This window comes from Manacus candei, unplaced genomic scaffold (assembly GCF_025592945.1).
Source record: "Manacus candei isolate 608988 ecotype Guabito, Panama unplaced genomic scaffold, ASM2559294v1 h1tg000063l, whole genome shotgun sequence".
NCBI lineage: Eukaryota > Metazoa > Chordata > Aves > Passeriformes > Pipridae > Manacus > Manacus candei.
The window spans coordinates 3,390,100-3,404,345 of NW_026138111.1; the positions used below are offsets into that span (position 1 = coordinate 3,390,100).

The window sequence follows — 14,246 nt, forward strand, 5'->3', positions numbered from 1 at the left end:
GAGGGTGTAGCAAGGTGGGGACTGGTCTCTTCTCCCAGGCAGCAAGCAACAGGATGAGAGGAATGGCCTCAAGTGGCGTCAGGGGAGGTTCAGGTTGGACATCAGGAAGAATTTCTTCACTGAAAGGGTAGTTAAGCATTGGAATGGGCTGTCCAGGGAAGTGGCGGAATCACCGTCCCTGGAAGTGTTCAAGAAACAACTGGATGTGGCACTTAGTGCCATAGTGATTTTTGGTTGAAGGTCAGACTCTATGATCCTGGAGATCTTTTCCAACCTTAATGATTCTATGATTCATCCCAATCTCCAAGCCTGCACTGCTACACAGAGCAGTGCTGATTGTGAATATTAAAAATATTTTTTAGCAATATTTCCAGTTACTTCAATTTGTCCACTGTGGTTTGCTAATGCTGACTTGCAAACTTCACATTTAATGGATGGATGATTGGTTCCAAATCAATCTGTATTTCATCACTCATCCAGTTCTGCCAGCAGAATTGAACACTTCCTAATTTCCTGTAGGGAGTATTGCTGGGGTTCTCTCAGACTATTTAAAACTTTGACACTGAAGTAAAATTAAGAAGTGCTTATGCATACCACTTCTCAAAAAACCCCCCAAATTTAAAGGCAGTCACATTAAGGAAGGAGTACTTGCATGTGGGAACAGCCTTTACATTGGCAGGGCTGAATCCAGATGGAATGTTTGCCTATGGCCTTTTTTAAGATACTTATGTACTTCAGCTAGTTGATGCTCTGGATGTGGCTGCTGTCTGGATAAAGCTGGCTGCTGGTCCACTGGTACTTCGGCCTCACAGAGCTTGGAAAGAGCTGAATTTGGAATACCAGTTTCCCGTCTGGGCTTTAATGGCTTGATACATTCTACACCTAACTAGTTCAAAAAAATGCCAACTTGCAAAGTTTGATCTTCAGTCTTCTTCAAAAATACTCCATAGCTAAGGCTAAATCAGTACCTGATTGAACACAGGTTTGCACAACAACAGGGTAAACAGTCGGAAAGCACGGACTTCAAAGTGAACTTGTAGGAGAACTGAACTGACAGTGGGGGCACATTCTATGTGACAGTGCCCTGTGAGCTTCAATAAAGGGAAGGGTGTTTCAGGGACCATCAGACTGAGCCTGAAGTCACTGTCAGTAACGACAGTTAACAACACTCAGGTCACAGTTACATTGCTACTGTGTTCTGTCAAATCAAGGAAAATAGAAAAGAACCCAAAAGCACAAATTTTAAAGTAATAAAATTATATATATATTTCCACATATTACCTGATAGATCAAAGAGTTTGTCTTTGTCTTCTTATTAATATCAGCTCCCAGTAGAAGTAAACATTCAGCCATAATACTATTGCACTCCATACATGCTTTTTCCAGCATCATATTTTTTAAATCATCATTTTCAGCTATTTTAGCAAAACATTTACAACACAGGGTTTGAAACTGAATGGGAAGACAAACAATAAAAGTTAGGACAAAAAAGCCACAAACATTTCTCAGCTGTGGAGCTGTCAAAGTAAAAGATACCTGTTGATCTCGCTGGTCAGTGAAACACATAGACATCTGGTAGAAAATGACTGTGTCAAATGATTCATTTACCAGCAGCTTTGCAAAACAAGGTGACAAACCAAGAATTGACAGGATTGCATGAAGTCCCTAAGAACACAATGAGAAGATTCAAAGAAGTATAGTGTTAAAAGGTGTCATTTTAAAACAGGTCAGGCAACAAAATCAAATTTCAACCAAAAGATATGTGCTTTAATTTTTTTGTCTTGCTTTTAAACATGCAATAATTCACAAATCAGAGAAGATCAGGAGAGAAGGCAGAAACACCAGGTGTCTCTGTGTTTATATAACTGTAGTTTCATGCTTGTTTAGCTGACCCTCTTAAACATATATTAACTGACACTTTGAAAAGCCAAATATGCACCATAATATCTGACACTGGCAGTGACAAATGTACTCGTGATTTCCTGAAAACGTAGAGAGGAAACAATCTCCTTCTAAAGATATGGAACGAAGATACATCCCCGTTCCATGTGTTGCTCAGTAATCGTTGAATTTGAAAAAAATACATGGACTAAATGAAAAACCTAAGAGCTGTATCCAAAAACTAAGAAGAAACACGAAATTACCCCGCAGTTCTGCAAGTAAAGTTCACCTAGAAGGGTGAACTGGGTAAACTGGGGACCCTGTCCAAACTTAATTGAGACTAAATCACTTAAAGTAAGTTCCTTATTTCAGCACATTACTTCTCTCTACATTGGTTGCTAAGCTAAATGGGGAATGGTTGGGGGAAAAATAGCAGCAAAGAAGGGAGGCTGTACTTTTGATATTTTCATACTGATTTGAAACAGAAGTACAGAAACTCTCACAGAAAGCTGATCTCATGGGCAATCTCCATTCTGCTAGAAAAATGAAACTGGCAACAAACAGGGAAAACTTCTGAAGCAGAGGAAACAGAACTTTCACACAAGGAGGACTGAATGTGTATTTGCAGAAAAAGAACTTTCCTTCCATATACAGATGTGGCTCCAAAGTCTGACACAGTATTCCAGTAATATCCTTTCTTAAATACACCATTCCTACACTAAGTTTATTGCTGGTGACAAGGCTGGGAACTAAGTTATTTTCTTTGAGTTCTCAAAGAAGGGCAATCAACAATATAATGATGGTTACTTCATTAAATGGTTATAGATTGACAGAATGATGGACCATGACTGAGAAATTTGTTCTAGTTTGCAGATCTCAGAAGTTTTAGATAAACATTTAATCTGTGCTTACATATTCTGGATTGAATATATGTCTCCAAGAAAACCACCTCTACAACAAACATACCAGTTTAATTACACAAGTTTACACTAATCTAGTAATTGCAATACAATCAAAATGAAGTAAAATAAGGAATTATACTTAAAATATAACTATATTAAAATAATTTTCTAAGGCTTTGGCTTTTGTTTTCATCTTTGCACATAGAAATGACACGTACATGCATCTGGATTTCAGTGACTTCTTTAAACCGTCGCAGAGTAGAAACCAGAACTGCTGACAGGACATGCATAGTTGCAATACACAAACTCTTTCTTGTAATCAAAGAGCGTAGAAGACTCAAACCCAAACACTGTATGTCTGGAATGGAAATAAATATTATTCAGACATTGATAATTCAGACATTCTAAGTTGAATAAACCCAAGATTTAAGTAGTCTTTTAGTAACGTTCCACAAAGTTATTGGCACAAGCTATTACAGGGCCAGGCATAACTACAATGTGGGTGAACCTGAGGACTATGCAGTATTGCAGCCTTTTCTTGCCATGCAACCTACATCACATCCAACACTAAAGAGAGCTACAGACAACCTACATGACATTCAGCACTAAAGAGGGCAATAGACCAGTTACAGCCTCTAAGGTTAATCAGACCCTCCTGCCATGTCATTCTCATTCTACTGACAAAAGACCTTCCCTACCTTGTTCGTCTGGATACATCTGTAGGGTGTGGAGCACAGTGTCAGTAGCTCCTTGCTGGATTAAGATTTCTAGTGCACCAGTGCACTCAGCTACAGAAGCAAGTAGTTTTAATCCACACTTCTGAATGCTAGGATTTCCAATAAACTAATGAAGAAAGGAATATAAAATCAGATGAAGTTTATTCTGCTTACAATGGTAACAGAAGAGTTGCTTGTTCTTAAAGCTGTTCTGTAAGAACAAGCGATTGTTCCTCATAAGTATGTGAAATTACATCTGATGTGACAATAAATAACAATAATCACGATCTCAAAAAGATTTCCTTATCAACCATCAGTTTCAGCTGCTCATAACCCACAGATTTTCAACTTTGATTTTGAAAATATTCCCTAGCTAGGTTTCTGACGAAGAGTGGGATTTTTTTTCCTCAAGTTTTCAGTACATTGATAAGTTCATATCATTTTTTTAAGGACAAGAAGAGGGAGAAAATGTACTTCTTTTGTGGTTAAAAAGGAACAAAAATGTGTTGTTTTTTTTTTCAGAACTAGTACAGGTGATTAACATGATGACAACTGAAAAAATACAAAAATAAAAAGATATGAAACAACATACCTATTACCACACCTCATCAAGATTTTTAGTATTTTGGGTTTATTATACAGCATATCAATAGGTTATTTGTGATATTTTTTCCCAATTTCCCCCCACTTCTAGATGGAGGAAACCTAGACGGGGCCTAGATCTGAGAGTGTCACAGCTGTCACTGTGACTTGCAAATCTGCAAAATTATTTCAGTGGAGTCATGTCCATCTTCCTCCCTGTTCTGTCTGTAGTTTTTCATTAAAATGTGTCAATTTTTAGCCCTTCTGGTTGATACTGTAGTACCCCAAAACACAAACCAGCTGGGCTGGAAAATGCGATCAGGATGGTCACAAAGCACTGAACACTGTAATACCTTCTCTAAGCAAAAATTATTTTACCTCCCTTGTTAATTCCTATATCTGATATCTTCAGGTCAAGAAATGTCCTTTAGACACTCTAGAACTCTTTCACTGATACGTTACTTGCTCTGACTTCTGTAAAAAATGTAAGAGACATAAGTTTCCTTGACTGAAGCTGTTTGAAATTTCTTTTTCAAATTAAAATTCTTGAGAGACTTTTAAAAAATTATGAATTAATACTTTTTGATTGTAGTTATACGAAGCTTGAAAACATTGTAGAAATGGGATTCTTCTGAAAGCCATGAAGTTAAACCTTTCCAATCACTAGGATTTAAAGTTTATTTGCCATGCAAACTGCCCAGTGTTTCCTTTGTACAGACTGAGTCTGCTTCAGCCTTTCATTTTTCAGCTTCCCCTTCAAGGCACTGTGAACATTCTGTTTTCCAGTGGCTGGAAAAACTTATAGAATTGGCTAATGAAAGGAATGGAGACAATTGAGTTGTCCACTCAGTTCTATGTGTAGCTGAGTGTAGATGAGGACACTTTTCATGTATACACTAGTCCCTTAAAAAAAAATCACAAATAAACTGTATGTTTTAAAAAAAAATGACCTTTTTTTTATAAATATCCTTTAGAATTACTGTATAAAGGATCATCTAATACACTCCAGGAAAGAAAGTAAGAAGAAACTCCAAAAGATCATTAAAACTCAGGAGTTAAGATTAATTTTATCAAATCAATAGGAAAATCAATGCAGAACTAAAACTTATAAATGCTTCACCATTACAAGTGTAAAATAATGACAATATCCATTAGAATAAATCTTTAACTATACCCTGTTCAAAGCATTAAGCACCAATGAGTGAGTTCCCTCCAAGAGACACTGGCTTTTAATGACTTTCACTGTAAGTGCAAAAGCAGCATCTCCCACATCTCTGGAAGAACCATTCTGGTGTTCGTGCTTTGTATCTGCAACAACAGAAAACAGCCTTCCTCAGAACAGCAGATTTCATATTCTTCCCACTATTAACCCCATATAACAACCTAACAATCAAACTGAACACAGAGGTGACTCAGAGGGCGTATTTCAGATCTTATGACATTTTCAGAACATTGTATCAGAAACTGGAGTCCCTCCAGATTTACACTGTAATGTGAGTATATTCAGTTTGAAGGGACGATTTCACCACATGTTTGCTCACTGCTTACTATAAAAATACAAAATCGTGCCAAAGAATTTGGCCTAAGGTACTTTGCAATATATTACTTTCTTGAGCTATGGAGTTTCTTGGTGTTCCTGATACCTACTTCAGAATGCCTCTTCCTTCTGGAAAGGAGACACTATGGAGAAGTATATGAACTATTTGTCCTTGCTCACTTGGCAGCACATCATAGGACAAATTTTACACACAGATGACATTAAGTGGAATGTGACCACATATAAAAGAACAGAAAAAGGTCTTTCAGATTTACCTTTGTTGTAGCTTTTGGCACTTGCACTCAAGTGACACTAGAGAAAGTACCCAGAAATCCTTTAAAAGTCACTTCAGCATTCATATTTGTTCTGATTGCTATTTTTCCTATAAATTACTTTTTTATTCCCTAATTAACCTGCAAGTTCCAACATCCAGTTGACTCTCTCTGTGTCTGATTACACTTTAGAAGGGCCCCCCTTCCAGGATACTGGCAAACAAATCACGCTGCCTACATGTTAGAATATATATATCAAGTCTTAATCCTGCTGTTCATTGGAAAAAAAAGGAAAGTATTAGAATTATAACACAAATAATAGAAGGAATCTGAAAACCTGCCATCAGTGTGCATATTAGCCATGTTACTATTTTCAGAGTTACTGGTTTTGTAAATGTTCAACTAAAACTGCAGAGTGATACTTGCAAAAAGTTGTTCTGAAAAAAAATCAGTACCCCATGGCTGTACTCTCATGCTTAATAGCAGAGGAAAAAAGCAGGAGATACAAGAGTACACCGATAAAAAGAGTTAAAACTATACCTAAATTCTACTAAAGAACATTTTCCCCCCTCTGGATTGCCATTAAAGAGGTTTTTTTGGAAAGGAATTTCTAAGCTTGTCAGTTTGGTTTCTTGTTTTTGGTAGAAAATAGTATATAATTGTATATTTTATCTTTAAATCAAGAGGAAATCAGCACTGATAATTTTGGTCTGTTACTTTCAATAGCTCAAAAATTTGCCTCCATCTTATATGTTCCTAAAGATTTAAAGCTCTCCTCTGCCATGTACAGAAACTGCAATAATTTTTTGAAGTCCCACTCAAGGCAGTCCCATTAGACAAGAAAGACTAAAAACCAGCTGATTCTATTCTCTGATTTGGTGTATGACTTTGGATGACTTACCAGGCATCATAAAGTGTAAAAGGACTCGAAGTGCTTCCAGTTGTACAGAGAGTGATTTTTCATGTTTCCTCATGGCTTTTACAACTTCTGATACTGCTACTGTCATTATATCCAGATGAGGAAAACTGAAAATGTTGTTTATTAAATGAATAAAAAGAATGCATTTCTAAATTGTACATGTATTGGCTTCCTCAATTAATACTGTGTGATAACCCTTTAGAATACTGCAAATGCGATTTGAGCTACGAAATATAAATTAAGCTACGGCATTTTTCTTCATCATAGCAAATTATTTTTATGCCATTCCATTAACTCAGTCTATGTAAATAATTCCATCCTAGCCAACACAAAAGTAATATTAACATAATGTTATTAAGTTGATATTGTGGGAAACTTCTTAGCTCTCAGTGGAATTCAGTGCAGGTAACAGGAGGGGAGACCACCCAGGGATAGTCTATTCAAATCTCACTGTTCAAGAACCATGAAGAGAAGAACGTGCCTCTCCCTGCACACATCCACCTAGGCATTTGACTACAGGGCTTACAGAATTCCATGTCTTAAATAGGGCTGTCAGCCTGTGGTCAATTTAGTATCAGTGAAACAGTCAATAATTTACATGCAATTGCTTACAGCACTGAATCTCACAAACCTTCACTTTGGGATTGGACACGCGTTTCTAATTATATTACCTTCCTTCGAAAACACGATTCAGAATCCTGCAGGCACTTTCAACTACTTCAGGAGAACTTGGATGTTTCCTCATTATATCCAAAACATTCATATGTATGCCTTTTGCCAGAAGTGTCTTCCTAATATTTACTACAACACAAAATAGCAAGCATCCTATAAGTAAATCTTTCTTTATGTATAGTTCTCAAAACCAACAGAACTGCTTTTTTCCCCTAATTTTTTTCAATTTTTTCCCCTCACCAAACACACATATTATAGTGTAAATTAGAATGGGAAACAATTTGAGCTGAAGCTGACTTCTGTTTGCACAGCTCAAGCAAACAGATTGTAATTCCCAATCATCTAATAAGTTTCTATACATCTGCTATTTTTAGGTACATAAAGTTAGCATATTGGAAGGAGAATATGTATGACTACTTTTATTTTCAAAAATCTTTATTCTTATACTTTTTCCTTGTAATCACACTCTGTGATCATGTAGGAAAGCTATAATTTAAAACTTTGAAAAAATCTTCAAACTTCCATAATAAAGCTTCAAAAAGTAAATTATTTCACTCTATTGACTTTGTTAATTCATTTTTTAAAATTCAAATATCCAAGCACATGTTATAGCTAACCAACACAAATCAGAACACTATAAAAACATTCTAAATTATCATAGTAACTACCACCAAATCTTGTTATTCCCAGTCCAGTACATTCATTTCAAATGGTTAGTTCAAGCAACAGAGCGTTTTACTAAGCTTCTTTATGTCTATCATTTCTGCTGTAAGCACATTCATTTAGGGGTAAAAAAAGGAATAATAAAAAAAGACAAAAGAAAAACTTGCTTTAGATTTCCAAAAGGAATCAGAGGCCCGCTTGTCAGTAACATGGATATGTACCTGCTATATGATAACAGTATGCACACATTTATGAGATCTAGTTCTCAATACAGATAGATATTGATCTCATAAATAACTATAAAACCTTTTAAGTGCTAGGTTTTATGTGGATGGCTCAGTAAACTAGTGATAGAACAGTGCTTTCTCACCTAGAAAATGGTAATTAACTGCTAGGCTTTTTCTTCCTATCTAGCCAGTGGTTTTCAATGTGCAGTCTGCAAACCACTTGAGGTCCATAACCATTTCAAAGGATTCTGGTAATAAAAGCAGGTCAACTGTCTTAAAAGGCTTAAATACTCTACCCAGGGGTCCACATCTCCACTGAAAAATTTTGAGGGGGTCTGCAAACCGAAAAAAGTTAGGAAACCATGTTAGGGACACAATCAGGACTAAAGCAATCTTGAAAACTGTCGTGCACATGCTTAACTTTCTACACAATTTGATTCACTAAAGTCCACAGGACTGTTCAAATTTCCCATGATAGGCAAGAAGATGTTATTTGTTGGGTTGTGTTCCTTATTCACATGATTTTCAACAAATGCTGCTTGTGACGAAATTCAAACATACAATAAATATTTAAACAAGCATACAGAGAGAACACACTCTTCTCATGTCTCCTGCTCCAAAAAGCAGCAATTGCAACACATGAACCAGCAGAGTACTCTTTACTTCCACATACTTTTTGATACTAGCCAAGAACAGCTTTTTCAAAGCAAGGAACAAACTTCCTACTGAACACAACAGCGTAATATTCTAATCACAGGGAATATTGTATTCATTCAACAGCACACTAAATTCTCCTTAATATAAATGCAATAACTTTCTGCTGAATTAGAAAGTAAAGATAATGAAAGTCCCTTACCGTTTTGTTGTGACAGAATTGCCAAGGTACTAGCAGCTGCCTGAAACACTTCTTTTGAAGAGGAGTGCATCAGCATGGAGAGCATCACTGCTCTGTCTACTGGGAACCTTTTGGAGAGAAAAAAAATCACTGCACATTGACTGCATCACAGAAGTTCCTTCAAGATTGTAGTTTCCTGAAAAGGTATTATGTGACATAATGAACTTTTCAGATGATTGTTCTTGGCTTCTAATATGTTACCAGAGCAATAGTTGACAGAAAGCCCTTTGTGACCTACACAACTTTGTTTAGCCTGAACCTCACTGATTTCACTTGGAACCATGCTTTCCAAGTGACTTGAGGCCCAGAAAGGGGTAAAAATAGGCTTACTAAAAATGGAATGACTAAAATTTTAAGCAACTCTGAGAAAAAAAGTAAAATGGAAAATGTAAAAAGTAAAAAAAAAAAATAGTAAAATGGAAATCTGTGTCTTATCCATGCCTAGATTCTACCTGATGAGGCAGCATTCCCTCTACAATGCCCTTTCATCTGATTTGTGAAAAAGAGCACTGCTTTTCCACACTCCTTACATGCTAGATATCTTAATCTTGTCTACTTTCCCAATTCTTACATTCTTTATCCTTGTTGCATCTGAAGACAAAATTCCTTGTAAACTGTAAAAATTAGTTCTAATAGGCTGTGTTTTGACTCTTTACTAAAACACCATCAGTTTTGCCTGAGCCAAGGTTAGCACACTTTTGAAGAAACTTTGTAGATCATCATGCATTTAATCATATATTAGAAAACAGGAAACAAAACTAAAAATAACTGAAACATGAACTCCCGAATAGCCTAACAATAGGCACTCATTTTTTTCATTTCCAAAAATCCAGTTCAAGATAACACTGACTGATTATCTCCATCTCCAATCTTCTCATGAAGGTTGCGTTGATACAGAAACAGATTTTTCAAAGCCCAGCATGCAGCCTCCTAAATATAAACAGAAAAAAATATTAAGAAAATATACCTTTAGAAGATTAAAACATATGCAAAAACTTAAATAGTTTGACTGCTTTTCAGTCCAAAACAAAGGTATCAGGTGCTTTATGTAGAAATAGAACAAAATGTATAGAGCTGGAATAGGCCTGAGTTACAAACATGTGCCACATTCTCATTATTTGATTTTCATTTTGATACCTATTTTAGGCCAAGACTAATTCTTCTGTTGATGGGCCTGTGTTTGGCTGCTGGACACACAGGAGACATGTAAACAACAATCTTTGCATGGCCAAAGTTTCAGGTAACAAGTATTATCTTAACTACCAACATTTGATCCAAAGGAGTAACTGAAATCTCTTAAAATGATCAAAGATAAGAAAGGCAAGAAAGGTAAGATTTATTCTAAATCTAATCCACTCCTCAAAGCTTTTTTTGCCTGAGGATATATGTGAGAAAAGGATGTTGCTAAACATTTTATTCAATTTATAACATAGTCTTCCCATACTCCCATCATCCAGAAATTCTCACCAGCACATCTGTATTTCTTCGGTGCAGTTCTAATGCTCTGTAACATGCTTCCAACCAGCATAATTTTTCTTCCTCCTCCTCTTCTTTTCTTTCCTCCAAGTCCCGGTTTAAGAATATTGTTTCAGCTTGAAATATAAAATATTTACAATAAATTCTTACTGTGAAAACAAAACACTTATGGTTAAACCTTCCTTAGTCATGGAGGTGCTCATGCTGCCAAAAGTGCAAAAATCAGTGGGAAGATAAGCCTTTTCTGGGAAGGGAGAAGTTTTTTGACATAAGCTCTATGACAGATTTGAAAAATGTCTTTAAGGTTATAAATGGAGAAAAAGCTTTAGTGTAGTAAATGAGTCACATAGTTACGGATCAGTCAAGGCTTTGGCTGAAAAGACCTGCATGTACTTTTCCCCGTGTATTTACATACAGAATACCACAAACATAGAATATAACTGTGAACCATTTGCATGTAACCACTTATTATAGAGCCATCAGCACTCTGAAGGAATACCATTAAAAAACAAAATGCAAATTGTAGTTGCTAAGAGAGAAATATCTCATCCCAGAAAGTGCAAGAGAATTTAAAATAAATCATTTCATACCTGTGATTTTCTCAGCATTTAAGGGAAGAAAAAGATACCAACACTGACCATAATATATCTGAGGCATAATGTACTGATTTCTAATCTTTGCTATTCTGGAGACTCTTAAACAGCATTTCTACTGACTTTTGTATGGGACAATTAGTCAAAGACAAGGGATCAGATTCTTAGCTTTTTGCTACTATCTAACCTCTGTTTCAAAATAATACCTGAAGTGTACTCAACGAAAAGTTTAAATCTTTTAACTGATTTCAGAATGCAAGCACAAGCACTGATTTTGTGTTGCTATCAACTGCCACAATATGAGTACTCTCATACCTGGCAAACACAGCACCAAATCAGTGTTACTATTACTAGAGATTTTATGTTAACTAGGGATTATTCAATATTTGCCTAGGAATAAACAGTTTGTTTTGTTCAGATCTGTCAACACAACTTACCAGCTCTGAACACTGTGCAGATGTTGGGCATATGATATGAATACAGCCTTCTCAAAGTGAAACAACAAACTGTAAGCATGTAGGAAATCTAGTTCTGTGAAACTTATCTTGCCTGAGGCTTTCGTGTTAAAGAAATGGAGTTTGAAATTATTACAGGAAATTACCAGAATCAAAAAACTAACAAGTTCAGAGATTTACTCACTTAGAAGAGCTAAACAACTGAGAGCTGCAGCTTGTAACTTTGCATTTTCAGGATATGCTGCAACAGCCTTCACGATGACTTCCGGAACCTTATGTAACACAAGGATGTTGAAAAAATTTCCTGAAAACACATAAGATATTAAATGAATATAAACACATTTCTAGAGTTTTACATGCATTTAACATAAATTTCTTGGCACACAATGCACAAACTTTGAGGCAAACACTGTGCTTCTTATTACAGGGCTCAACACGACATTTTATTTGTGGAAAGAATAGGTCAAGGACAAAAAACAGTTGGGATCTAGGTTCTTTTTGAGGTTTTTGTTTTTATTTTTTTTACAAAAGATAGAGGTTTAATGCAAAATGAAGTACACATTGTCATCAAAATAAGAAAATTACAGTTAGTGTATCACTTGCAGACTTCCTGCCAGGAAGGAAATGCAGTCCTGGTCCTGAATTCTTACAGTGATTCTATTTATGCTATGAAGCAAGTCATTTAACCATGGTTTACTCTCTGTTTTTGACCTCCTCATTAAATAGATCAAGGTCAGCATTATAAATACATACATTATGGAATAGCAGAAAGCACTACCTTTTGATGATAAATATATTTAAAACATAACTATTATTATCTGTTGTACAGTATTTTGTTATGGCCTGAATATAATGAACTCTCCAAAAAGCAAGTAAATTAAAATAACTTCCATGTTTTTTGTAAAAACATGTATCATGCATAAAAAACCAGAGCAATACTCAAATATAATTTGATAGTTATAGTTTCTATTTTGATATTCAGTTTTGTTTAAATCTTCATTAGCAAAATGAAAATCACACTAGCAATGTGAAAAATCAGTAGCGTGATATCAGCATTGCTGTTTCCTACTGTATTTTAATGGAAATGGTATGTTTGTGTAAACGCATTACTTACTGAAAAAAATTAATAATCTTAGGTTAATTGATGAGTAATTCTGTTGGACTTGTGGCTGGCCAAACAGGTATCAGCCAGTTAAAATTCCAAAGAGAGTCAAATCTAGGATAGTCATTAACAGCTTAGCAAAACTGAGCAATGGTGATTTCAGAAGCTGGTAGATGCTGACTTTACCATTTCACTGCCAGTTAACAAGGGTTTAGGAAGACAGTGTCCACCAGAAAAATTCAAGAAGTCACACTGGCTAGATGGAAATCTTCCAGACTATTTCCAGGAGCACTTAGCAATTTCACACCTGTTTCCCTAACTATGTGATGCTGTGGACACCTCTTCCATAACTCTCCTAAAGTTGTTCTTTATTAAGATAAGGGGCATCTGTTCACTGAAAGAAGAAATGGATCTTGTGGCTGCTTTTCTGCCACTCTCACTTGTTGGTCAGTATAAACACATGACAGATGTGTGATTGAAAACAGGCTGAAAACAGGGAAAGACCAAGGTATGTCAACCAAGTAAGCTGCTGCACCCCCACAAGTGCTTGGTTTCCCTGCCTATCTTCAGTTAGCCTTGCACAGGAAACTAGTCAAGGGCAGCATCACCTCTTGTCAAAAAAACTCTGCAAATACCACCTGAGTGGCCACCACGTTTCCTTGAAAATTTTATTTGGCTTTCTGAAGGGGAACTGGAAGTTGCTCTGGGTTGCACTTAAGTCTGATCTGTATTTTCTACAATATCTGCAAAAAAAAAGCAGAAACAGGTGGTGAAAGGATGAGACTGACTTGCTTAAGGGGAGTCATGCACTGGTACCAGCATCTGCAGTAGCTTCAGGCCACCACCTGCAAGAATTGGGAAGTCTAACTCATGAGAAAGACCTTGCCTGAGTCCTTGATGAAGAACAAGCCATGGAGTGAGGGCTGCTCAGGCAGCTGCTCACAGTGGTTTTGCATGCAGCAGGGGGGAAAACATATTTATTCCTATTTGAACTTCCTATTATGTGGTTCTTGGCAACTGCTCAGATCATTTTATTATATTCACAAGTGAGAGTACAGAGTTGCTAAGAGGCACAACATTTTGCCACTGGCATAATTTTTCTTGATGTAACACTAGCCCCTGTAAGCCCAGACAACCGAAGTACTTAAGGCAAGTCCAGGACCCAGTGGTTCTTTCACTGCTGCAGCACAGGGGGCCCCAAGACAGGCAGCATCACTGTCAGGAAGGCAGCACAGGTCTCAGAAGATAAATACATTGCCAGGAAGAAAAACACAGACTTGGAGAACACCTTCCAGGTAATTCTGTAGCACCAGTTGTTTCCCACACATTCAGCATTTCCACTTCAAAAAAAGAA

General features: G+C 36.4%; 1 protein-coding gene across 2 annotated transcripts in view; it reads right to left on the reverse strand.

Moving 5' to 3' along the window:
- LRRK2 (leucine rich repeat kinase 2) overlaps window positions 1-14,246 on the reverse strand; it is a 64,898-nt gene that overhangs the window by 35,118 nt on the left and 15,534 nt on the right. The window contains exons 8-19 of one of the 2 annotated variants that reach the window (XM_051805204.1): window positions 11,975-12,094; window positions 10,734-10,858; window positions 10,117-10,196; window positions 9,228-9,334; window positions 7,481-7,610; window positions 6,792-6,916; window positions 5,256-5,389; window positions 3,482-3,626; window positions 3,002-3,141; window positions 1,537-1,665; window positions 1,282-1,452; window positions 734-865 (exon numbers count right to left, since the gene is read on the reverse strand). In XM_051805204.1, coding sequence (XP_051661164.1) covers window positions 734-865; window positions 1,282-1,452; window positions 1,537-1,665; window positions 3,002-3,141; window positions 3,482-3,626; window positions 5,256-5,389; window positions 6,792-6,916; window positions 7,481-7,610; window positions 9,228-9,334; window positions 10,117-10,196; window positions 10,734-10,858; window positions 11,975-12,094 — 1,538 coding nt within the window. The remainder of the gene's footprint in view (window positions 1-733; window positions 866-1,281; window positions 1,453-1,536; window positions 1,666-3,001; window positions 3,142-3,481; window positions 3,627-5,255; window positions 5,390-6,791; window positions 6,917-7,480; window positions 7,611-9,227; window positions 9,335-10,116; window positions 10,197-10,733; window positions 10,859-11,974; window positions 12,095-14,246) is intronic. The other variant, XM_051805205.1, reaches the window with a different exon arrangement.